This window comes from Sceloporus undulatus, chromosome 3 (genome assembly GCF_019175285.1).
Source record: "Sceloporus undulatus isolate JIND9_A2432 ecotype Alabama chromosome 3, SceUnd_v1.1, whole genome shotgun sequence".
In the NCBI taxonomy this organism is placed as follows: Eukaryota; Metazoa; Chordata; class Lepidosauria; order Squamata; family Phrynosomatidae; genus Sceloporus; species Sceloporus undulatus.
Window position 1 is genome coordinate 172,804,454 of NC_056524.1, and position 23,810 is coordinate 172,828,263.

At 39.7% G+C, this 23,810-nt stretch overlaps 1 protein-coding gene across 2 annotated transcripts; it reads left to right on the top strand.

The window, feature by feature from the left end:
• The first annotated feature begins 879 nt into the window (after positions 1-879).
• PPA1 (inorganic pyrophosphatase 1) lies at positions 880-23,701 on the top strand. Of its 2 annotated transcripts, XM_042458753.1 has the most exons (12): positions 880-1,035; positions 7,502-7,566; positions 10,121-10,165; positions 13,239-13,292; positions 13,581-13,700; positions 14,899-14,985; positions 16,148-16,274; positions 17,099-17,226; positions 19,886-19,971; positions 20,208-20,277; positions 21,909-21,948; positions 23,333-23,701. In XM_042458753.1, the coding sequence occupies exons 1-12, from the start codon at positions 972-974 to the stop codon at positions 23,359-23,361; spliced, it is 915 nt and encodes a 304-aa protein (XP_042314687.1). In that variant the 5' UTR covers positions 880-971; the 3' UTR covers positions 23,362-23,701. The 2 variants fall into 2 exon arrangements, with proteins under 2 accessions (XP_042314687.1, XP_042314688.1); XM_042458754.1 differs by lacking the exon at positions 10,121-10,165 and having other exon boundaries at positions 881-1,035.
• The last annotated feature ends 109 nt before the right edge of the window (positions 23,702-23,810 follow it).

The following is a 23,810-nucleotide window of genomic DNA, read 5'->3' on the forward strand; positions in this document are numbered from 1 at the left end:
AATTCCCTTTCAGTTAAAGGGTCTCAGCCTTTGACCTTAAAACTAACCATTAATGTTAAAGTTAAAGGTAAAAACTATTAAAGTTACACAAGGTTTAACCTTTTGTTCTATTAGATATATATTTTGATTGGAATAGTACAGTATATATGAATATATGTGGTTCCTTATTATCTCTATATATAATCTAATTACAGAGTGATTACATGATTTCTATTCTATTTGTGTTTTTAACTTTTTAATTAACTCTTATGTGTTTGATTCAAATCTGTTTCTCTCACTAACCAAGCAATCTTTATATTGATAAGAATGGAGGTTATTTTAAATACCGGAGCAGGTTAAAATTGGTCAGTAGAAGTCAAAATGTGAAACGTGTGAAAGGGATCTAGGAGTCCAAGTGGAACATAAGTTGAACATGAGTGAACAGTGTGATGCGGCAGCTAACAAGGCCAATGCGATTTTAGGCTGCATCAATAGAAGTATAGTGTCTTCTGCTGAGGAAGTTGGCAATCCTGCATGGAGCAGGGGTTGGATTCGGTGGTCCATGGGGCCCCTTCCTACTATATGATTCTATGGTGTCCCCCCCCCCTGTCAAGAATAAACTCTTCTGGTTGCAGGACAAAACAAAAACACAGGATAACAACAACAAAGAGTGTAATGTGCGTGAAGAAGTCACTACTCAGACACAACAGAATAAGAAGACAGAGCTCGCTCCAGAGGAGTCTGGGAGTTGTAGTCTGGAGAGTGAGCGCGGTCACTGCGGAGTCTGCGCAGTGCCGTCCCCCAAGATGGCGCCCGGGGTGATGAAACCTTTGAGGGGAGGGTGCGCATGCGCAGTGCGGCGGTGGGAGGGTATGGAGGCACGGAGAGGAGGCTCCTCGCTGACTAATAAGCGAAGGAGGAGGGAGTGAGGGAGGGTTGAGTGCTCCATTCTCTGCCTTGGAAGCCGGTTGGGGAGGAACAAGGGAGCTGCCATGGCCAGCTACAGCGTGGAGGAACGTGGCTGCCCCAACAGTCTCGACTACAGGCTCTTCTTCAGTGAGTCTGTGGGTGGAGTGGTTGTTGCACGTGTGAATGGGTTACGTGGGTGAGAGCGACGCGTGTCTGCCTCTCCCTCTTCACAAGGGTCTCTCTCTGGGGCGCCTTCCACTCGCAGGAATGGTCATTGAGGCCAGCCTCCTTGGCACCATTTGTGCTAGCAGTAATAATAATAATAATAATATTTCTGCTAGCAATAATAATATACCAATAGTTTGTGCTAGCAACAATAATAATAATTTGGGCTACTAATAATAGCAATAATTTGGGCTAGCAATAATAATATTTCTGATAGCAACAATAATAATAATTTTTTGCTAGCAATAATAATAATAATAATAGGGTTAGCATTAATAATAGTAATTGTTATTGAGTGCCTTCATGTCGTTTTATTGGCAATTTTCCTTCAGAGGCAAGATGACCTCTGAGGTCCTCTTCCTTTTCAAGGACCTGTCCTCCATTTCAGCCTTCTGTCCAGGAGGAATTATAAAATGTCCTCCATTTTGAGAATGATAACTAAAAAGCATGAGTTTACCAGGGTGACCAGATGTCCTCCTTTTCCAGGACATGTCCTCCATTTCAACCTTCTCTCCTGGAGAAATTGCAAAATGTCCTCCATTTTGTGAATGACTAAAAAGCATGAGGTTACCAGGGTGACCAGAGGTGGTCCTCCTTTTCCAGGACATGTCCTCTATTCCAGCCTTCTGTCCAGGAGGAATTCCAGCATGGCCTCCATTTTGAGAATGACTAAGAAGCACGGATTTACATTTATATCAGTGTGTTTAGCATTTATTCAACCATGTCTTCCAGGTCCTACATTTTATGGTGCATTGCCCTCCTTTGTGGTTAAGACACAATGAATCTCCCTGCTTCAGGATTTTTTCTTTTGCCATTGCTATCCTTAGAGGCTGAGAGAATGTGACTTGCCTAAGGTCACCCAATGGGTTTATATGACCAAGCCAGGATTCAAACCCTGGTCTCCAGAGTCATTGTCCAATGCTCAAACCACTGCACCATTCTGGCTCTCATAATAAGAATAAGAATACTTTATTTATGTCTGAGCACTAAAGTCAGAATTTGTTATATAGGGTGAGTATTATGGTTTCAGAGTCTGTAATGTTATATTGGTTTTAGATGATACTTTAAATTTTGTTATTGTAATGTGATTCTAGAATAGTATTTATTTGTGAGCCGCCTTGGGTCTCTTTCAGGGAGAAAGATGGAATAGGAGTAAAATGAATAAATAGTCCAAGTCATAGTTTTCCTTGTCATCATGTACAGATGTGAGGACTGTACAGTCAAGAAAGTGGATAAGAAGAAAATAAGCTCATTTGAGCTGAAGAAAAGTGCTGTGGACAGTCAAAAAACACAAAACAAATGGGTCCTTGAAAAGATCAAGCCAGAAATCTCCCTGGAAGCCAAGAAGATCAAACCAAGGCTGGCGTACTTCAGCCACAAAGGCATGTCTCATTAGAAAAGGCGATGATGCAAGGAAGGGTAGAAGTTAGTAGAAAGAGTTGAAGACCACATGCCAGATGGATGGAGTCAATCAAGGAGGCCATGGGCTTGAATTTGCAGGACCTAAGCAGAGCAATGGAGGAGGTGTCTCACCCACAGGGTCGCCATGAGTTGGAGTTGACTAACAACAACCTGTCCTTTCTCCCAGGACAGGGCCCAAGGCAGCTTTCCAAATCAACAAATTAAAAACGTTTACAAAAAGTTTTAAAGCCAGGTTACTGTACTAATAATATAATAATGGGTGACCTTTGGCAAGTCACATGCTCTCAGCCTCAAGGGAAGGCCTTCTGAACAAATCTTTCCAAGAAAACCTTATAATAGAATTACAAGATAGAGCTGTGTTAGTCCGTAGAATCAGTCTGTAGAGAGATTTTGTAGTGCCTTTGAGACCAACTGAAAGAAAGAAGTTGGCAGCATGCGCTTTCATAGATTAAGTCTACTTTCTCAGGTGCCACTCCATCAATTCCACTCCACCAAATGCATCTGAGGAATTAGACTTAAGTCTATGAAAGCTCATGCTGCCAATTTCTTCCTTTCAGTTAGTCTCAAAGGTGCTACAAGATCTCTCTACAATCTTATAATAGAGTTGCCTTGGGGTCGCCATAAGGCTTGAAGGCACACAGCAACAACTAAACTCCCTTGTTAGATTGGGAGTTTAATGACAGAGCTCAGCCCTAAAAGGTGATAAATGTTCTTTATAGGTTGTGAGGAATGATCGTGATAAATGTTTGTTATTCCTGGCATTAGAGCTGCTTTAGTGTTGTGGCAGTCATCTTAGCCATGCCTACTCCCAAGTAAGTGTGTGCTCAGAAGGGTTTGGAGCCAGAAATCCATGATTCAGAGTTGGCTTCTGTGTCGGATGGAGCCAGGTAGGGTGGGGTCAACCAAGCCACTTTCTCTTTCACATTTTCAGTCACACACACACAAATCAGTAGTAGAAACAGTTTTGGCCTCCCTCACAGCACTGCAGCAAAGGCAGTGAAATGTTTGGAGTGCACAGTCATTTTATCTAATACAGAAATGTCAAATGGAGGGCGGGGTACCTCTCTGAATGAAAGGTAGGGTTGATTTTACATGGAGTGTACCAAAACAAAGGATAAGAATGATACTGCTTCCTTTTATACCCAAGTGGTTGTTGAAAGGATGTACACAAGTCATTACTATTTCTTTCCAAGAAAATGGACTTGGAATTTGAAAACCAATGGCAGTACTACTTCCACCAAACCCTCCTATTCCCTTTAACCTAGTGTGTGACAGAGTAGGAAAGAAATGGGTTGCGTCACCAATAATGTCCCAACCAACCACCCTGTTTGAACTGTTTGGGATGTTAATCCCTTTTGCAACTTGGAACATTTCTCTGGAGCTGTGCTCAAGAAGGAAAAGTGCTTCACCTCACCAAAAGAGGTTTATGAACAGTGAAGGGGCCATATACTTCTTAAATTTTAATTGATCTTGGTGTGGGAAGATAACCCACAAACTTAAATAGAACCTAAGAAGGGGAATCGAAGCCATATCACCCCATGTACTGTATGAGAGTTCAAGGATGGCTGCCTCAAACCTGGAATGAGCAGAGGAGACCTTTAATGGTCTCTGAATCTTAATCAAATATTCCTTAGGGTGACTTTTATACCATAATAAAGTTCAAAAAACTCTACAGAACCTGTTGTGATACAAAAGTAGCTGAGCTTCTGTTTTTTGATGAGGCACTAAACACCTGGGACTCAGCTTCAGATTCGGTATCAAAATGCTTGTAGCTTTCAGAAGCCCTGACACATCTCATTCAAACAAAAATCCTTCATTGACTGACTGGAGGATAATAATTCTGAAAGAAGAGCTAAGAGGAGATGGAGGCTGGTGGGGGTATGTGGAAGTTGTTTGGCTTTATTGAATCTGGCAGTGATTCAAGGTGGTTGGAGTAGGTGCACTGTTCGAGTGTCTTTTGGTATGTATGATTATAATGTTGGCTCTGTGTTTCTTGTTAGATAGCATTTGCAATAATTAAAAAAGAGAGAGGGAAGGCGAATACTACATTGAGGCTCCAGAAGTTAGAAGGGGAATAATGTTTGGTGCTCTGCTAGTTGGCAGGTGAGCTCCTGGTGAGCTGTCTTCACCTAACCCTTCCCCCATTCAACAAACAGCTATTGGGTTTAAAGTCTGAACAGGCTAACGGATAGGGACAGTGAAGGTGGCTATAAAACCAAAGCCTGCTTCCTTATAATCCTTTAAGGCGATTTTCTTTTCTTCCTGGCATTGCTCCACCCCAAAACAGTTTCAGTTTACACTGTGGAGGGAAAAGTGTGGTAAGAAGAATATGCCATCCAAAGTTTGCTTAACTGACACGCCTTAATGCTGCACTTATTGCTGCTTTGTAAACTGAGCAACTGGGATGAGAGAGTGCTACCCTCATCTTAAGCTATTGCAATGTCAAGCAAGGGCACCAAGCATCTTAAGAGACAGGATGGCAACAATTTATGCAGATACTGGGATGAGGGGATTCATCCTGCAGATCTCGGGTACTGTTGCTTGTACATGTTGTACATGATAGAAGCAGCAAAAATATCCTTTCAAACCAACTCCAGGCTATGTAGTCCTCTGATCTGAGGGGGAGGAAAGTTAATGCCATTGCTTGTTTTTTAAAGGTCAGCATTGTAAAGTAGTAATGAAGTTAAACTAGAAGGTTAAAAGGGAAATTAGCTTTAAGTGAATATGAACATAATGTAAATATAGCTTGCATTGTGTAAGACTATCTATTCCTGGCTACTGCACATTTGGAGGTGGCGGGGTTGTGACGTCGTAATGGTGGCGACCGTGTGGAACAGCCACCGCCATTTTGTGCGTGCTCCGCGCATGCTAGGGTTGGGGGCGTCTGGAAAGGACACCCCTTTCTAACCTTAGTATGCGCGGAGCGCGCACTTTTAGGCCCGTCTGTAACGGGCCTTTGTTTACTCATCTTGGCTTTTAGGGATAGTTCAGGCCTTATTTGTGTCAGAACCCATTTATTTGTCTTTTTAGCAATCCATGATATCCATAGAGCTCACCTCCAGCACCACATTTCAAATGAGCTGATTTTTTTTCACTGTCCAGCTTTCACAATCATACATAGAAACTATATATTCCATTTGTTGTTTTACTATGTCTTGCTTTCCTTGAATCATGCTTCTCATGTCTCATGTTCCTATAATATCAGTTGTGCATTTTTGGACTTGCCTTTCATCTCTGACCATGCCAACTACCTTTCCGTGGTGGTGGGATTGTGTGCTTTTATGAGACAAGAGCATGCTACTATGCTGATGGTAGCAGGCTGCTAGTAGAGTCTCCCATGTTAGACAGGCTTTTGTCGAAGAGCCAGTCTAAATTTTGTGCCAGCTACTGGACAGCAGCAGTAGTAGTGAGGAGGGGAGCTGACTCTGCCACAGGATCTCTCAGAGACAACTGACACAATTAAGAGTTAATCATATTATGCCACATGAGTAAAACTAGAGGATTGCATTGCTAAATTCTAGCTACTTTGAGGGGTCATATACATGGCAAGGAACCAACATGTTTTATATCAGTATGAGGTTATAGGAAAATAGCTGTAGCTGTTGTGTGCTGGGTTAGATCATTGGTCCATCCAGGTTAGCCTTTTCCAACAGCTGGCAGATGCCGTTCAGTGTCTCAGGCAAAGGTCTTTCCCACCCCTATTGCCAATACCATTCTATGCTGCTTGTTGAACATATTTTCTACTTCTGACTTTTTAGCTCTAAACATGGAACTTTCTTCATATGTGTGTACCAAGACATATAGAAACTACTTTCTCCATGACGATAATTTCATGAAGCTGTAACATGTGGCTAGGTCAGTGGGGGCATTGGTGTGAGTCTTTTCCTAGCCTTCAACCTGTTGAGAAGTAGATAGATAAGCAGCCTCATTGGATGGAAAGATGGATAAAACTGGCCCCACTTATCTGGTTGTTGTATACACAGAAACATGAATACATATGAGATATTGTTGTGAATAAGTGATGCTGTATGTTGGGGGAGGAGGGTTAGAAGTAATGTTCTGTGAGTGTTAATGTATTTAACACATTGTGCTGCCCATATTATCCAGACTATGTTGGCCATATAGGAAAACACTTGGTTAATCCTTGGAGAAATAATGTAAAGCAGTTACAGTATTATGTAATGACACATATGAGCATAGCCTGGGGGCTAGATACTTGACCAGTCTGTGTCTGAGCCTAACTCAAAGATTTAAATTTTGAAGAAGATTTTACAGCTTCTTGTTGAAGCAGAACTCTGTTGAGGTACCTTGCAAAATTGAAATCTCTGTGATGGAAGTAGAAACACAAGAGAAGTAACAGCCAGGTTCAGCTTGACCTGTGTGTAGGCTGGCTGGCTGTAGAAGGATTATGGTAACTTCTAAAGATGAAGGTAGAGGTGTTACTGGCCTGTTGGAGTTTGACTTTGGACACTGGCTGGCTTCTTTAGCACAATAGTTGGCTATGAGAACCATTAAACCCTTGGTTGGGAGTGCTAGAGACCTTCTGTACTCGACAGCTATCACACCTGGTACAGAAACCACTAAGGATGCTCAGAGCTTTGACAGTAGCATGTCAAACTCTGTTTTGGTATGTCAGTGCTCAGAAAATCTAGGACAAGAAGGAGCTTCATCAAATTGCTAGTCCCAACTGCAGTAAACCCATTGAATCAATTGCTGAATGGCAAGTCAACACTTACATACATCCCATTGTTTCTAGATACAATCTGAAATATTTCTGCTGATGGGTACAGTGATTTCATTGGGACAAAACCTACTTTGTATTGAGATCATATTGATTTCTCTTTCTTAGACATTCAAATTCTTTGGGCAAAATCGAGTATCATGCAAGCATTTTTACCCTCTTGCTTTCCTCCTGCAGCTCTTGTTGCCTCTAAGTTTGCTTTTAACATTTTTCTTTCTTTTCCAGAAAATGACAAAGGTGAATACATTTCTCCATTCCATGACATTCCAGTATATGGAGATGCTGGCAAGGTAATCCATGTAGTTATACTGAACTATTTTGCTTTGATCCCCCCAACCCATTGTTTAGAAACAGTTTAGCTACTAGATACGTAGTTACAGTGGGCCCTTCGAGTTTTGTTCTGGGACCACCTGTGGATAGCAATACCTGTGGATGCTCAAATTCCATTAAATACAATAGCATAGTAAAATGAGGTTCCTTATATAAAATGACAAAATCAAGGTTTGCCTTTTGGAATTTGTACTACAGTATTTTAAAAATGTTCTCAACCCATGAATGCTTGAATTTGTGGATAAGGAATCAGTGGATATGGAAGGCTGACTGTACAGCCTGCCTGCTCCAACTGCAGGCTTGCCATCCGTGGATGAGTATGCATGGATGGCAAACCTCATTGGCCCTAATGTACGTGGACATGGTGTGCTGCCATTAAAAGCCACAGGATGAGGTCCTATGTTTTTTGTCATCTGCGGGGTAGGTGGGTCTGGGAACACAACTCCCACAGATACTAAGGACCACCTGTACTTTATGCTAAACAGGAAATGATTTTTGTGTGTATCTTTTAACAACTTCAACCTAACTTATGATGGTGCTTAATCAAAGTAACTATTATTGCACCATCAAACAATGTCACATAAGTAAAAAAAATGACTTCATGGTAGGGATAGTTTAAATATAGTGTGCTCATGCAAATGAACTACAGTTGACCCTTTGTTTTTGTGGGGATCTGCAAAAATGGAGGCTCACGCATATTCAAGCCCCATAGGCATGAATGGGGCCCATGCCTGTGTGCATGTACTGGGTGCATGTGCTGGGTGTACACCCTATTAAAAATAACGGAGGTCGCCCCTCTGTGGATTTTCAAGGTTGTGGATCGCAGATCTGCAAGTTAGGAGGGGCAACTGTATTTTTTAAGCAGGATGGAGGAGAAAAATCCTTTATAACTTTCTGGCCATAGGTAGTTCTACATTTGCTCTTTTTACTAGAGAACTGCCTGCCTTCCTTTCAGCAAGCTCTGACTTCCACTAGGAAAATATGGAAGTATTTCATCTTCATAGTATGATGGGGCTCTTGAGGGGAAAATAGAGGAGTAGGTTCAATGCATTTCACGTCGTATTGTTTAAACTGGCAACTTTAAAAGTATTTGATTCCACTAGTAGTTCTGGCCTAAATGTGTTTTGTCTTCCATTCCAGGCTTGGAAATGACTATTTCAAAACCAGTATTTAACACTTTTTTCTGTACAACTTGTTTGCACTCAAGGATTTTTTTTATTTCTGGTAACACAATGGTGTGCTTCAAATGTTATAATTTCAGTCCAGTAAACCATATCCCCACTCATTCATTATTCTTTTGTCTCTCTGTCTTACCCAGATATCTGACAGTTTTCCATTTTGTCAAAATGTAATGGTGAGACTGGTGTATTACATTCTTTCAGAGCAGAATATTAAAGCAGGGCTCAGCTTGGACCAAAGATGTGCTCTTGACCTATTAAACCAGGGAGCATGTGATGCAGATTTGGAAGTTGGGGACCACACATGTGCATCCCAACTGTATTTCTTTGCTGAGAAAAAAATAGAAGACCTTCTCTCTCTTACCCATCAAATGACTCTGATACAAATTGTTACTAATACTGGAGGAGGAAGTATCTGTATGAACTTGGGGATGGAATTATGGCACTCTTGTTGGGATGCCTGAAGCTTCACTGCATAGGTTTTGCACTCCTGCAAATAAGCCATGGTTCACTGGACTGGGCACATTGCATTTGAAGTGGGACAATACTATTATTTAGCTCTTGTTCTAACATTAGTGTGAGTTCAGCAAATAGGTTGTGGTTGTGAATCTTCATATCTTAATTTTTAGGAAGTTAGATAAAATAATGTTATATTGTTTTGGGGAGCCCAGTGTCTTCAGAAAGAAGAGGTCAATAATGTTCTTTTCAAGGCATGATAAGTTTTGTTATTTTTTTTATTAATTAGTCCGTGTGGATATTTATTAAGACTCCAACATAACAAAAAACGAGGGATTTAAAGTTACTATTGAAAGGGTAGCCCAAAGGGAGTTGATACAACCCAGTAATAAAAAAATGAAAGCAGAGGTGACATGTAGAACTGCAGTTAACTTCACACATGCACAGATCAACACTGTAGTACCACTGAAAATGCTTTTGAGGGGTACAGCAGCTTATCAAAAGTGGAATGTCATTTCTTTTGAACTCAATGAAATTGGATTCTGGAAATGGTATCTTTTGATCAATAGTATCTTCTAGTTAGTATGTTAACCAATTATTATTAAGTGCCCAAGTATAGCTTTAGTTTAAGCTAAAAACAATGGAAGTAGAACCTACAGGACTAAAAACACAGCAGAGGTAGGAGCTTCATCTGCATGTAGAGTTCAGAGTCATGGGAACAATTACGAAGTCCAGTGTTTATATGAGATAGACCCTTCTTATTTGGAGGGGATATGCTGCTTGCTTATTCTAATAGGCAGGTGCAAACATTTCATTATCCTGGAAATTTACTGATGCAATGTAGATTGTTAGACTTCACTTTTCTTTGTTTTTATTGCAGGGATGCCTCCCATCATGGTTTCACCGCAACTTCAGTGGCAGCACAGTTAGGGAGTCCAGTTTATTTCATTTATTAATTACCCAGCGTTTCTCCTGGCATTGCCCAGTTTAGGGCAAAAGGTTACATTACCAAGTCTTGTTTCTAGCTCTTGTTCCTAATCCTGGTATTTTTAAGATCTTGAGAGGATTATAAAGTATCTCGCAGTCTGGGATCGGAGATGTTCTAAATTTATCAGGACTGGGCTTCTGCCCTCATTGTATTCTAAATGTACATGGCTTCTGTGTGCCTTTTTATACTTGCCCTAAATGTGTCAGACTAATTTATGTTTTTGAATGAATTTGTTTTGTATATTCATTAGGACAGAAGCTTTCTGATGCTGAGACATAGACAAAATGAAAACAATAAAAGAAGATTATTAATATAATAACATAAAAGTTTATTATCAGCAAGCAGTCATGTGTTCTTTCTCGAAATGCAGTATCCACTTTATATGTTAGTAGTACAGTACTCTAAAATGCTTTTGTCATCCAGTTTAAACATAAGGAGTTGTTTAGTTCAGTACTTGTGACAGAAGTATATTGTGATATTAAAAAAATCCACAAGCTGATTCCAAGAAATGCAGGTGACTGGAATGATATAAAAGCTCATTTGAAGCAAGCCTAACACTTGCAGGGATATTTGTATGTTTCTTTAAAAAAAAATGCAACTCTGAAGGAAGAATGGGGATTTCCCCTCAAACTGAACCTAGTTGAGATCTAGAACACCATTATTATACTCTTCAGCTAATAAAAGCCTTCCAGAATAATTTACAAATGAGAAAGCAGGTCTGTCCTTCAGGCTTACAGTCTAAAAGGAAAGTGTATTGGGGAAGGAGGAAGAAAAAAAGCAATGCTAGGCACCAATGTTAAAGTTGTAGTGCTCCTTGGAAAGCCATTCCAGCTGAGATGAGAATAGTTCAGGTAGCCTTATGAAATGGCTGCTACAAAGTGATTGTAGAGAAAAAGCTTGATGCTAGGTGATATGTTTTTAGAGGCAGTGGAATAGATATTTTTTTTCTTCTCTGCCTTCTTTTCTGCAGCCTGATGAAATGTGGCTGCACTATATCAGGAAACTCTTAATACATCTAGATAGAACATGCAGAGCTAACTTTCTAGACTAACTGACTGAGGAGATGATAAATATGTGAATAGTATTTGGTGATTCCAACTGTAATCCTTTACCCTCTTACTTGGTACCAAGATTTATCAAACTCATTGGGACATATTTGGGAATAGATAGCCATGTGATTGTAATGTAAGACTTGCTTGCGGGGCTCAAATATCCCATCAGAAGTCTAGCTTTTGAAATATATTTAAGTGTAGTGGCAAAAGTATCTTTGCTACTTCATGCTAAGCAGTTGCTTATTTTTTTTCATGAAATGCTCTTCATATGTATAGCGTCCTTTCTTGTGAGTACAGTATACAGTGCGCCCACGCCATACACGGCCTTGAGCATACACGCTCAAGCCGCGGGGCAGAAGGGGTGCCGCGTCCCATTCAATTGAATGGGCGCGCGCGCCTGTTGCGCCCTGCGCCACCGCGCCACCGCGCACGAGCCCCATTGTTTCCAATGGGGCTCGAGCATAGGCGGAATTCGCCTTACGCGGAGGGATCCGGAACGGATCCCCCGCGTAAGGCGAGGACGGACTGTATATTCATAATTGGAATGTGTAGGGATGGAATGCAATAGGGCAATATAGTACTTGGCTGTTCTAGCAAGAGAAGTCCAGTCTGTGGCTATTGACTTAGAAGCAAGTATCACTGAGTTCAGTGGGACTCACTCTCAAGTCACTTTTATACGATTGCAGCCTTAGCCTGTAATTATGCAGGGGAACTAGGAGAAACCCCTGTAGTCTAGAGTTCACAGGCCAGGCTGATAGCTTAGATCAGTCAGGACAGAAGAAGCAGGGCAGGACAGGGACAGGCGAGGACAGAGAGATCAGCAAACAGAAGGGATTCATCTGGTGAACTTTGTCTTGTAATTACTCTTCTTGGACTGTGCTATATTGATGGGTCTCTAACATTAGGGTGAAAGTGTCTCCATATTTGTTGCTAAGAAAATGAAGATATAAAAACAAAAAACCCTGTAAAACATCTTTGCCCATTACTGAAAGCAAAACCAGAGCTTAGAAGTGTTCCTTTTTGGGACTAAAACTCCAAGAATCTTCCAGTGGCCATGTTGGCTGGGGAGTCCTAGAAGTTATAATTTAGAAAGTAATTTTCCAATGTTCTGAGCAAATATACTCTGATAGCTTCTTCAACCTTTAAGTCTTGCTTTTTATTATATGCCTTTAACTGTATTAATAGTTACAGTTTTGAGTTACCACAAGTGAGTTGCCTTTGTGTTCATTTTCAGATTTTCTCAAAGTCAAACTGGTTCTGTTAAAGGTTGAGAGGGCCATCTGTTGTATTCTTATCAAAATGATAAGCATCCCTGTTCTGCCCCAATAGATTTCCTCATGAAAGTATTCTTTCCATTCCTTACTGTTCTTGCTAGAAGAAACTTAACTAGGATACAAACTGCACTGCTACTTCCTCTGCTGTAAGGTCTATTACTTGAATAGTTATCAAGGGATAACCAATGTCTGGCAAGCTAAAAATTTGTAAACTGCATAAGTTAATTACACAGAGATTCAGCTCTGGTTTTTTAATAATAATAATAATAATAATAATAATAATAATAATAATAATAATATTTATTTGTATACCGCCCTCTGGCAAACCAATCCGGGCGGTTAACAACAGTAAAATATAAAATATGACAATTAAAAACACTTTATCCCTCCCCCCCCCTTAAGACAGTATTAAACAGTATAACATATTAAAACACAATGTCAATGCATAAAAACAACAATTAAAAACTAAAAACCCTGATATCCCTCTGTTGATCCTCAACCATCACTAAGATGGGGCCACGGGAGGAATGAGGGAATCAGGAACCTGGGCCGGGATGGTTAATCTGGAAAAGCCTGCCGGAAGAGATCCGTCTTGACCGCTTTTTTAAAGCTGTCTAATGATGTTATCTGACAGTGCTATGGTCTATAGAATTCAGTATATACCTGGTTTCTTATTCTTTTCAGGATATTTTCAACATGGTGGTGGAAATACCTCGATGGACCAATGCTAAGATGGAGGTAATTTCTTGGATGTGAATGAAAAGCTGTAGTTTAAGGTTTGCCTGTCTCAACTTCAACTTTGTCAAAATCAATTTGTCACTTTTGAGCTGGGCTGTCAAGTTAGTAGTATGGAAAATGGCAATGCTATGAAGCTGTAATTCCATGCACACTTGAGAGAAAGTAAAATCTGGATTAATTTTTTTTCTATGGAAATAGGAATTGAAGCACCTCTAAGCACAATATTTTAGGCTTGTTTTATTTTTGAATTTTTCCTTGAATGCTAAGCTAAATGAATTCTGTTTTTAGATTGCAACCAAAGATCCTCTAAATCCAATTAAACAAGATGTGAAGAAGGGAAAACTACGTTATGTTGCTAATGTATTTCCCCACAAGGGATATATCTGGAATTACGGTGCCATTCCACAGGTATTTTAATATGATGTGTCCTTTTTGTTTCTTACAGAACCTAGAAACAACAGTCAGCAACAGTAATGAAGGAAAATTTGTTACTACTGCATGGACAACAGTTAACAAAATCACAGGAGAAAAATTAGAGTGTTGTATGTGCTATAAACAAGCAAGCTGTTTGTTATACAGCTGAAACAGTGGTTTCATAAAACACAACTTGCATAATAATAGGGTTGTCTTAAGATTATATGGAACCCTTCTAAAGTTAGTGCTGGTTAAAGTAAGCACTATATAAATGGTGACTTACATTTAAGGAACATGGCATTCTGGAATGCTAATTTAGCTCTTTTCAGAGGAGAGGAAAAGCTTGTCTGTGAAAGCTTTGATTGTAGCACAAATATTTAGACTGCAGTATTCTGTATGAGATTTATTGGACTCTTTTTTCTGTGACTGTTTTCTGGTGTCATTGATTATTTTCTGGGAGGACGGATAATCCTCATCAGTTGGTGTTGGGATTATTGTTCTTTCTTTTTATTAGACTTTGAAACATGTATTTTAACACAATCCCTATCACCATGAAACGCTGTCAAACTTGTTTTTGCTTTTTATATTTTCCTCTTGTCTTTTGAAGATTTCTTCCAATTACACTAATTTCCAAACTTGCAGCCCTTATTTTCCCACATAAACTGAGATTGTCAGCGTAAGACAAGGATCTGCTATTGTATTAAATATGAAAATGCTCTTTGCCAGGTTTTTAATAATCATGCTTCTGACCTGGAAGGAAGTTAGGTCAGTTTCTATTAAAGCAGTCCTAAACTGCAGCTTCCTGCTGGCAAGTACTATCAACACATTCGTATTTCTTTGTAAGAGACGAAGGGACTTATGTGGTAGTCTCTTGGACTTTTATTCATATAAGCATCATTTTAAATATATGCATCAAATAAAACTGAATATCAAAATGTGATGAGTATTTCCCTACAGGATTCATATGCAGAAAAAATTACTTTGTGTATAAGAGATGCATTTGTGCCTGAAGCACATATATTCAGCTAGAAACTGCAAAGTAATAGTATTGCCTTGGATTCTTTTGTTGTTCAGAGACATCAGAACTGTCACCTGCTGTCTGACTGTTAGTAAAGGCAGCTTTGAAGATGCATATAGCTAAGATAGATATTTAATATCTAAAGAGTATGTTGTCTTGCTCTTTTGTTTTTAGACTTGGGAGGATCCAGCACATAAAGATGAAAATACTGGCTGTTGTGGAGATAATGATCCAATTGATGTTTGTGAAATTGGAAGCAAGGTAGAAAAATAATTTTTGAGGTAGAATATGTATGTTATAATATGCCATCAAAGCCTGTAAAACTGTACTGATGTGAGCATGTGAGGGAATTGTAGATTTGGAGCTTTCAACCAAGCTGCCCATTATATAAACATATAATCGCTCATATGTGTTTAGGTCGGACTTGTAACATTTAATCCTAATCATCCAGTGAGCTCAAAACCAGTGGTAAGGAACTTGTTCTTTACATGCAGCAGATGGACTGCAACCCTTCTAACTACAGTGTGCCATTGCCTTACACGGGGATCCGTTCCAGACACCACCACCCTGCATAAGGCAAATGCCATGTATGCTCAAGCCCCATTGAAAACAATGGGCTCATGAGCATTTGCCATGGGCATGTGCACCATTGCCTGTTCCGTTGTGTGGCATTCAGAGTAAGCTGAAACCAGCATATAGTGCACCCACATATGATGTGGGTGCACTGTACTATGTTGAAACTTCAGTGCATAGTATTTAAGTCTGGAAAATGGGAGGGAGAGAAGTCATATTCTGCATATTTTGTTAAAGTTGTTAACCCAAGTGAGGCCTTGAAAGAACTTGATGCAGTGGAATATGTAACTTGATCATGAAAACATTTTTATAAGCTTTTATAGTTGTATTTCTAAAATTTGCTCCTATGGTATACAGTTTGCATAGTGATAAAAATATGACAGGTAAACGTCTTTCCACAAATGTTCTGATTTCTGTATATTGTTGGTAGCTTAGGCAGAACAGTAGTTCACTCATCTTATTGACTATTCAGACAGTGGCCACAGCTGGACATCACAACAAGCTAGTGTGTTGGTTCAGGCTAGCTAATCATTTCTGTTGCAGATGGGAGCGATGGGAGAAATCACAGAACTTATATCCATGGTTTATTTATTTTGTGACATCTGAACTCTGCCTTGTCTTTTTTTACCAAGACAGAGAAGTAGTCCTTGTTTTGTTGTACATTTATTTCACTGGCTTGTCATAGAGAGACAAGTGGAGTCCTGGGTTTGGATATCAGGGTTGACAAATTTAGCTTAACATGATGTCCAGAAACAGGCTAATGAGAGGTACTACCTTCAACTCTAGCTTATTAGAACTAGTATTATTATTAGAACTAATTTATATTAATTAGCAAATCTACTCAAAACAGGTATGCAGTAGAGGAGAAATAATTCAAGTGAAAGTTCTGGGCACACTGGCACTAATCGATGAGGGTGAAACAGACTGGAAGATTATTGCAATTAATGTTGAAGACCCTGAAGCTGCTAATTTTAACAGTAAGTAACACTGAAGCAAGGAAGTAGATGTCTTTATGTCCTGCATCTCCCTTTTATTAAGATTCCCAGGATGGGAAGGTGCATTTAGTGCCAAGTAGGGCTGACAAGAGGCTGTTCATGTAACAAGAACAATAGAATACTGACTCAACTTATCCACAGGTCAATGTAAGTACTGTACTTTAATGCTTGTTTTAAAAAAGAAAAGAAAAAGGAATCATCCTCTGGTGAAAGGCAAGAGTGTTATCTCTTCTGGAAGCACTGATCCACCCACCCCTCTATTTTCTCATTCATCCAACCTTTAGGGTGAGCATAAACAGTTATGCCTGCTGGAAGTTTGCAAGTTCTTTGGCATTGCTTTCCTTTGCTTCATCCTTTAAGTCCTTTATTACATGTCCCTGAGTTTTACCCTCAGTCTATCCACAGGTCATATAAAAATCCATGATTTTGGCCCCCAAACCTGCCCTTGACTTATACATGAGATCAACTTATATCCGAGTATATATAGTAACCCCAACTTTCACTTCCATACCAAGTCTCAGTGTAATATAGTTTTTATTCAAAACTAGAACCAGTTATGAGTCATATGAAAATTCATAATTTTGGCCCCAAAACCTGCCCTGGACTTATAGATGAGGTTGACTTATAGTTGGGTATCTATGGTAATATGTGAACCTTCTGAAGGTTCTGCACACTACCACCAAGAGTCTTGGTGCCACATGGTATTCTGATTGCATTTGTTCAATTATTCAATTATTGGTAACATGCAGTAGAAACTCTGACTAGGTTCTGAATGTATGTGTCTTCTTATTTTCTTTCTAATTAAGATATTGATGATGTCAGGAGGATTAAGCCTGGATACCTGGAAGCTACAGTGGACTGGTTTAGAAGATACAAAGTACCTGATGGGAAGCCAGAAAACCAATTTGCATTTGATGGAGAATTTAAAGACAGGGTATGTTTCTATCTTTGCTAATATTTTTTTCAGTGTTTAATAGGGCTTATTCTTTTTTCTTTTTTTAATAAGATGAATGACATACTCTAAGCAATTAAAAGCATAAACAGCATGTCTGCTGCTTCCATAGTAGGAAAGTTCACACTTCTGTGTTACCAATTACTCAGTCAGGACCCCATATTTCTTATGTGGAAATTGGTGACACATTAACTTCCAAATGTCTATGTTGGGGTAGTCAGTTGTAGAGAGAGGATTGGAGCCAATTTTTGCCCTTCCATGTTCCCTCTACAGGCTGCACTGACATACCCATTGTGTTACTTCTGGTTTTGATTGTGGTTTGTTACCAGCACTGCTCCCCATCCCCCCAACCCAGATGGGGAACCACTGCATTTTGTGTGATTCTGGAGTGTCTAAAGGTGAGAATCATCTGAGGAATTGGGGGACTTCAAGGGCCATAAAGTCCACGGCCTGTATTTCTCCCACATTGTTCTAGACAAATGCCTTCAAAAATCCTCCCTGATCTCTGGGCCTTATCCCCTGCTCAGCTGTGGAAACCCTCTGGGTGGCCTTGGGTGAGTCACACACTCTCAGCCCCAGAATACTCCATGATAAGTTCACATTACGGTCTCCATAAGTCAGATGCCACATGAAGGCACGAAACAACAGTTTGTGCCAAGTGTACACAGTTCCCACTCCTACCAGGTAGGTCAGGCCAGACACCCTCCTTGTATTTTTACTGCTATGATCCATGTTGTTCAAACTTTGCATTAGAAGGACAGACTTTTTTACAAACTTCCTGTAACCCTTAGAATTGGTCAATGGTCATGGCAGTGTGGGTAAACCTGTTTATCATGACTGTGCAAAGAAACAGAACTCAAGAGTTACACTTAAAAATTTCAGTAAAAGAGGCTGCCTTAAAAAACAAAAGGCCAAATTAATTAGATAACATACAGTATTATCAGAAAACTTAAATCCTTGTGATAATTTACTACATTTTGAAGCAGTTTATAGATGTGAGTCTGGATTCCATAGACTGAAAGGGCAAGTAAAACCCACAATGGAAACAATCAGACGGTGGAAATCTTCCTTTTATTTCTTTTATCTGTGGAAGAGGGTTGGGAAGTGAGAGCCAACTAGTCAAATGGAGAATTTGACTAGTTGGCTGCTTCATTTACACAGAGCAGTTGTGTCATTACTATTTGCCAATAGCCCAGTAAGGTGATGCAAAAAGTGTAAATAATGGCACTCCTTGTTTTTGATATATGGGGATGCTGATAGACAACCCATATGCATATGAAAGATATACTTTGAACATGACTTGTCCTCTTCTGGGTAATGGCGTTGAGGGTCTAGCAGTTTCAAGGGGAAATTGAGACTCGTATCTAGAGGTGGAAAGAACTGGCTTACCACCACAGCATGAATAAACAAATGTAAGTGTGGGGGGATTCCAACTGTTGGATATTTTCCCTCTGGGCATGTACATAATCTTTCTCTCGGGCTGTACAGACAAACTGGACAGACTGTATGCCACCCCTATAAGCGCTGGTTTAGGGATGTGGCAGCCGCATGCCATGCCCCCAACCTGGTGCAAATGGTGGGTTCTTTTTCTGCCATGGAAAGGGCATCATAGCCATCTATCATGGTGCGAAGAGGGTGTTGTGGCTCTGCCAACAGGCCAGCACAAACTGCTGTCCTGTATTGCCCCTTAGATACAGATATCCTGCTCCATATACCCAAGCACATCTACCCTGTTGTTTTTACACAACCTAGCCATGCTCTTCTCCAGGCTGAGATGTAGAGTAAAGAGCCTTTTAACTAGCTTCTCATCCAGTGCAACAGTAGATTTCTAATATTTTGTCCAACTCAGGGGTCATTTCTGTGTGTAGATCAAAGCACATGTGAAGTACTTTAAAGTACTTAAAAGAGACATTCTGCCAAAGCTGCTGATACTGTAAATACTGGATTGTAGGTTGCTTTGAACTGGGGACCCTTGAGCTGAAATGTTAGCTGCTCCTGCTTTTACTTATTGTCAGATGCTTATTTAAATATTTTGAAAATGTATTGACCTTTCTAATATTAACTTGTTTGAGATGGCATGTGATCCTAAAATAGGCGTTGGGATCAAACAGCTCCCCAGGTGATTGCTAGGCTACACCTCTCATTTGCCTCATCCAGCACAGCCATGGGGGAGGGATGCTAGGAGCTGCAGCGCATCGGCATCTGGAGAGTCACAGGATTACCATCCTGTCCTACGAGGTGGTATATCTGTGTATAAATAAATAGTCCTTAGCCTGTGTATCAGTTTATGTGGAAATGGATCAGTAGATGGAGCTAGAACTGCTGTCCTTTGCATCCACTGCTCACTTCAAAAAAGGCTTTTGTTAAAAATCAGCTGTCAGCCAAGAGTGTTCGTAATGCCAGTTTAAAATTAAAAGGAAGATGGGTTTCCACATAAATAAAATAGCATAAAACACAAAAAAATAAATTGGCAGATTAGTTTAGCAACACAGTGGAAAAACTGGCAAAGGGCAAAATGTGAACTGCTGCAGCTGTGGCCTAGGCTTTCATAAAGAAGAAAAATGTTTTCTAAATACATGGCATGATTGCATCACAGCTGTTCAGAACAGACATTGAACTTCTTTTCTTTTTGAATGTTTAGGACTTTGCAATTGATGTTATCAAAAGCACACACAATTTCTGGAAGGCACTAGTAACTAAAAATGCAAATGCAGGAGAGATTTGCTGGTAAGTTACCTCTGTTTTCAATACCTCTGCGTTCAAAAAATGGAATCTTTTATCCAGTTAGAGGAATATTAGTCTTGCACATACTAAGTGTAACAATGGCTGTAGCATCTGTACTGATAGCAAGTCAAAGACATACTTATCTTATATGTGTCCACATAAGGATAATCCTTAAGATTTTTACATTTAGTAGGCTAGAGGAAAAATGGCTACTTTTATAACTGAACTTTCTCTTCCAGCACAAACACAACTTTGGCAGACAGCTCCTTCTGTTGCAGTCAAACGTCTGCTGCATCTACTGTGACATCGGTAAGCAAATTTGGCATTTTCTGTGCTCCTGAAAACATTGAGTCACTGTTCTCATGGGCAGGGTTGTGCATATTGTGTGTTTCAAAGGCAAAAGGCCATCAGATGTATTGGGTGCAGAATTTAGCATTTTCAGAATCAGGGTTTTGATGTGTTTTTAAACTTCTCATTTGTATGGGCCATGAGAGTGGGAGGCAAAAATGTTGAAATGCTGTGCACTCAAATCTTTGGAGCTCAAAAGAGTTTCAGAGATTATATCAGTCCTAAAGGCTGTCCTGTATATAGTTCATTATCCTTCTTTGTGCCAAGCATAAGCAGAATACATTATAAAAATGAAGAAATCATGTAAATTGAGGAGACACTTATGCAGGGCACAGAAATCAACTTCATATTTATCAGTATGACTTACTGGTAAATACATTGTCTCCCTTGTACTTAATAATGTACTTATTAAGGGCTCTTGTTCCCGATCCCACTCTAATGTGTGTTAGTGCCATGGTATTGACATGACAGCCAGAACTGTGTTTTATTTTTTAAATTTATGTCTTGTAACTTATGAGAGTCTCCTGTAAGAAGATATGTACAATTGCTAGAACCATATTTTTCTTTGAAAATCTTTCTAAACCATTTTGGAAAATGTATCCCACCCACTCGCTCTTCATACTGATTTAGTGTGTAGGGACAACATACACAGCCCATTTTTCTGTGGCCTCACATTGTTCTTTGTTTAACTGTCTATTCCTTGTGTAAAAGCAAGCACTATAATGTGAATTTCTGCAGCTGTGGCCTGGGCTTTCATAAAGTAGAAAATGTTTTCTAAACACATGGCATGATTGCCAGAGCATTCTCTGAAGATGCCAGCCACAGATGCTGGTGAAACGTCGGAAATAAACTCTTCTACAACATGGCCACATAGCCCTAAAAACCCACAAAAAATAAGCTCTATAAAGCAAGAAGCAAACTTTTCCTTGTAGGGAACAATGTGTAGATAGAAACCAGAAACCCATATAAATAAACAAATAAAGGTTAAACAACTGCAAAGTACCTTTCTTATTTGGATTGGGATTCATTTACAACAATCCCAGAATATCCTTTTCCTTGTTGGCATTTGAAATACAGACAGAATTAAAACTTCAGGATGCTTGGAATTAGTACCAAGGTACATTGATTTGTTTCTTGTGGAACTTGTTTCAAGCCCCAGATAAACAGTTCTATGGTACGCATCTCGGGGATAACTGCTTCCTGCAGTTAGGGCCAACAGGGATGATAAATGCATGTGTGTGTATGTGCGCTTTTACGCTGCATGTTGACTTACGATGACCTCATGAATTTTATAAGGCTTGTCTTAGGCAAGGAATACTCAGAGGTGTTTTTGCCATCTCCTTCCTCTAAAATACAGCCTACAGCACCTGGTGTCCATTGGCAGTCTCTCATTAAAATACTAACCAGGGCTGACCTGACTTGGCTTCTACGATCAGATGAGATCTGGTGCACAGGGTATTTAGTCTGCTAAATGCATAGATTCCAAAAACACCCTAAACTTAATTGACATTCTATATTTATTGTAAATCAGAATACTGAAATCAGAATCAGCCCAGGTTTCTGAGTTAAAAGTTTAATGCTCTCTGTTTCAGGCACCTGCCTGCGGGCCTGCCAACCCATTACCAACTGAAGGTAAGACACTTCAGTTCAGAGTGGATTTTAGAAGTGCATGTTCTCTTAGGATGAGAAGCTGACAGCTCTCACCCTGCTTTATAACTGGTGTGATGGTTTAAAATGTATAGTTGTACTTCATTGTGTTCTCCAAAAGCCACAAGACATTGATACTGTTACTGGCCCAACAAAGATGCACATTATACACGTTGCAAACTTTTGAAGCTTCACTGACTTCTTCATCAGGCAAAAGTGTTAAAAATGATACAGGAGGGGGGAAACGGAGGATATTGAGTCATAGTCCTGCATTTGTCAAGATGTTGTAGTTGTTTTCAGTTCAGATGTTATGGAAAGGTATTCATGCAGGTAGGCCCCTCGCCCTTCTGGCCATGCGGGTGCTGGAAGATTCAGTCCAGGAAACAAACTTTAAATTCCAGTTCCAAGACAAAAAACTACTGCCTTTGAGATCCAGTCTATCTCACATCCTTTGTGAGGCCACAAACCTCTTTGTTAGGAAGAGAACAAAAGGATTTATGGCATAAATCTTCATAGACTACAGTCTATTGCATTGCGTAGTTGTTTTCACTCAAACAGTCTGAGAAATTGTATTTTGAATAGTTGTATACAAATGATAGCAAAGGCATCTCCTTCATATAAAAATCCATTAAAATTACAGGAATTAGCCTCGGTATTAATACTTGCTATTCCTGATTTATGATTTAGGTCCAAAACACACTGCAGAAGTAATCCAGTTTGAGACCGTTTTAACTGCCCTGGCCCAATGCTAGGGAATCCTGGGAACTGTAGTTTTGTGAGACATTTAGCCTTCTCTGTCAGACAGCTGTGGTGCCACAATAAACTACAATTCCCAGGATTCCCTAGCACTGAGCCAAGGCAGTTAAAGTGGTCCCAGTCTGGATTATTTCTCCAGTGTGTTTTGGACCTAAATCATTCAGGAATAGCAAGTATTAATACTGGGGCTAATTCCTGTAATTTGTGGCCCATAATGATTCTGGGATGCTTTCCATGTTACTTTTCTCATATTCTTAATAAGCAGGGTGGGAATTACCTATACAGTGTTAACATTATGCCTTGCTGGAGTGCAGATGATTTGATGTAAGTTCAGGACATAATGCCATGGAGAATTTCCAGAAGCTGTTTTAGCAAATACCTGTTTCTTGTCCACCTGAAGTTTAAGGGACCCAAGCCTTTAACTCTCCTGTCTTACTGCTTCTGTACTCCAGCAACAAAACCAGGAGTACATTAAATAGGGTTTGGCCATGAGTAACTAATGTCTTTTAAGTTACTTTAAATTCTTACAGTAGCAAGCAGCACTTTGTGATGAACATTATTACATTATATAATAATTGACGAATGTCTCTCTGTTCTTTTTTTCCAAACCAAGTGGACAAGTGGTTCTACTGCCAGAAGTAGTGAACTGGAATGCAGAGGCCGAAGTAGCTGCTGTCTTGTTCACCAGGAAACACTTACAGAGAACTAGATGAGAACTGAGAACTTCCGTTTCCAGAAGAATCCTCTTTTTAAATAAGTAAATTGCCTATTATGACAGAACAGATTTTACAGATTTATCAATAATGTGTGCTCAAAATGTATAAAGATCATACAGAATCTGAGCAGTTCTTATGTAAAATACCAGCTTAACAGTCTTCAAATATTCTTGTATAATATGGGATTCACTGTTATGTAAGGAAATTATGTATAGACAGTCAATTGTTGTTTCCTGGATAAAAGAAACATTTTTTGCTGCAACTCATTCTAAAGTGTGTCAGTGTTCTTAACTGTAAAATACAAATAGTTTTATTCAGAGAAACAAGCCTAATTAGGAGGCAGAAGCAGAGCCAGAATCTTGGTCACAATCCTTC

Bases quoted from the DNA above. Each gene is read 5' to 3' on its own strand.
- PPA1 (XM_042458753.1), top strand. From the start codon at position 972: ATGGCCAGCTACAGCGTGGAGGAACGTGGCTGCCCCAACAGTCTCGAC. The intron at 13,701-14,898 runs GTATTTTAATAT...TTTTGTTTTTAG, and splicing joins ATTACGGTGCCATTCCACAG to ACTTGGGAGGATCCAGCACA. The intron at 19,972-20,207 runs GTAAGTTACCTC...TTTCTCTTCCAG, and splicing joins AATGCAGGAGAGATTTGCTG to CACAAACACAACTTTGGCAG.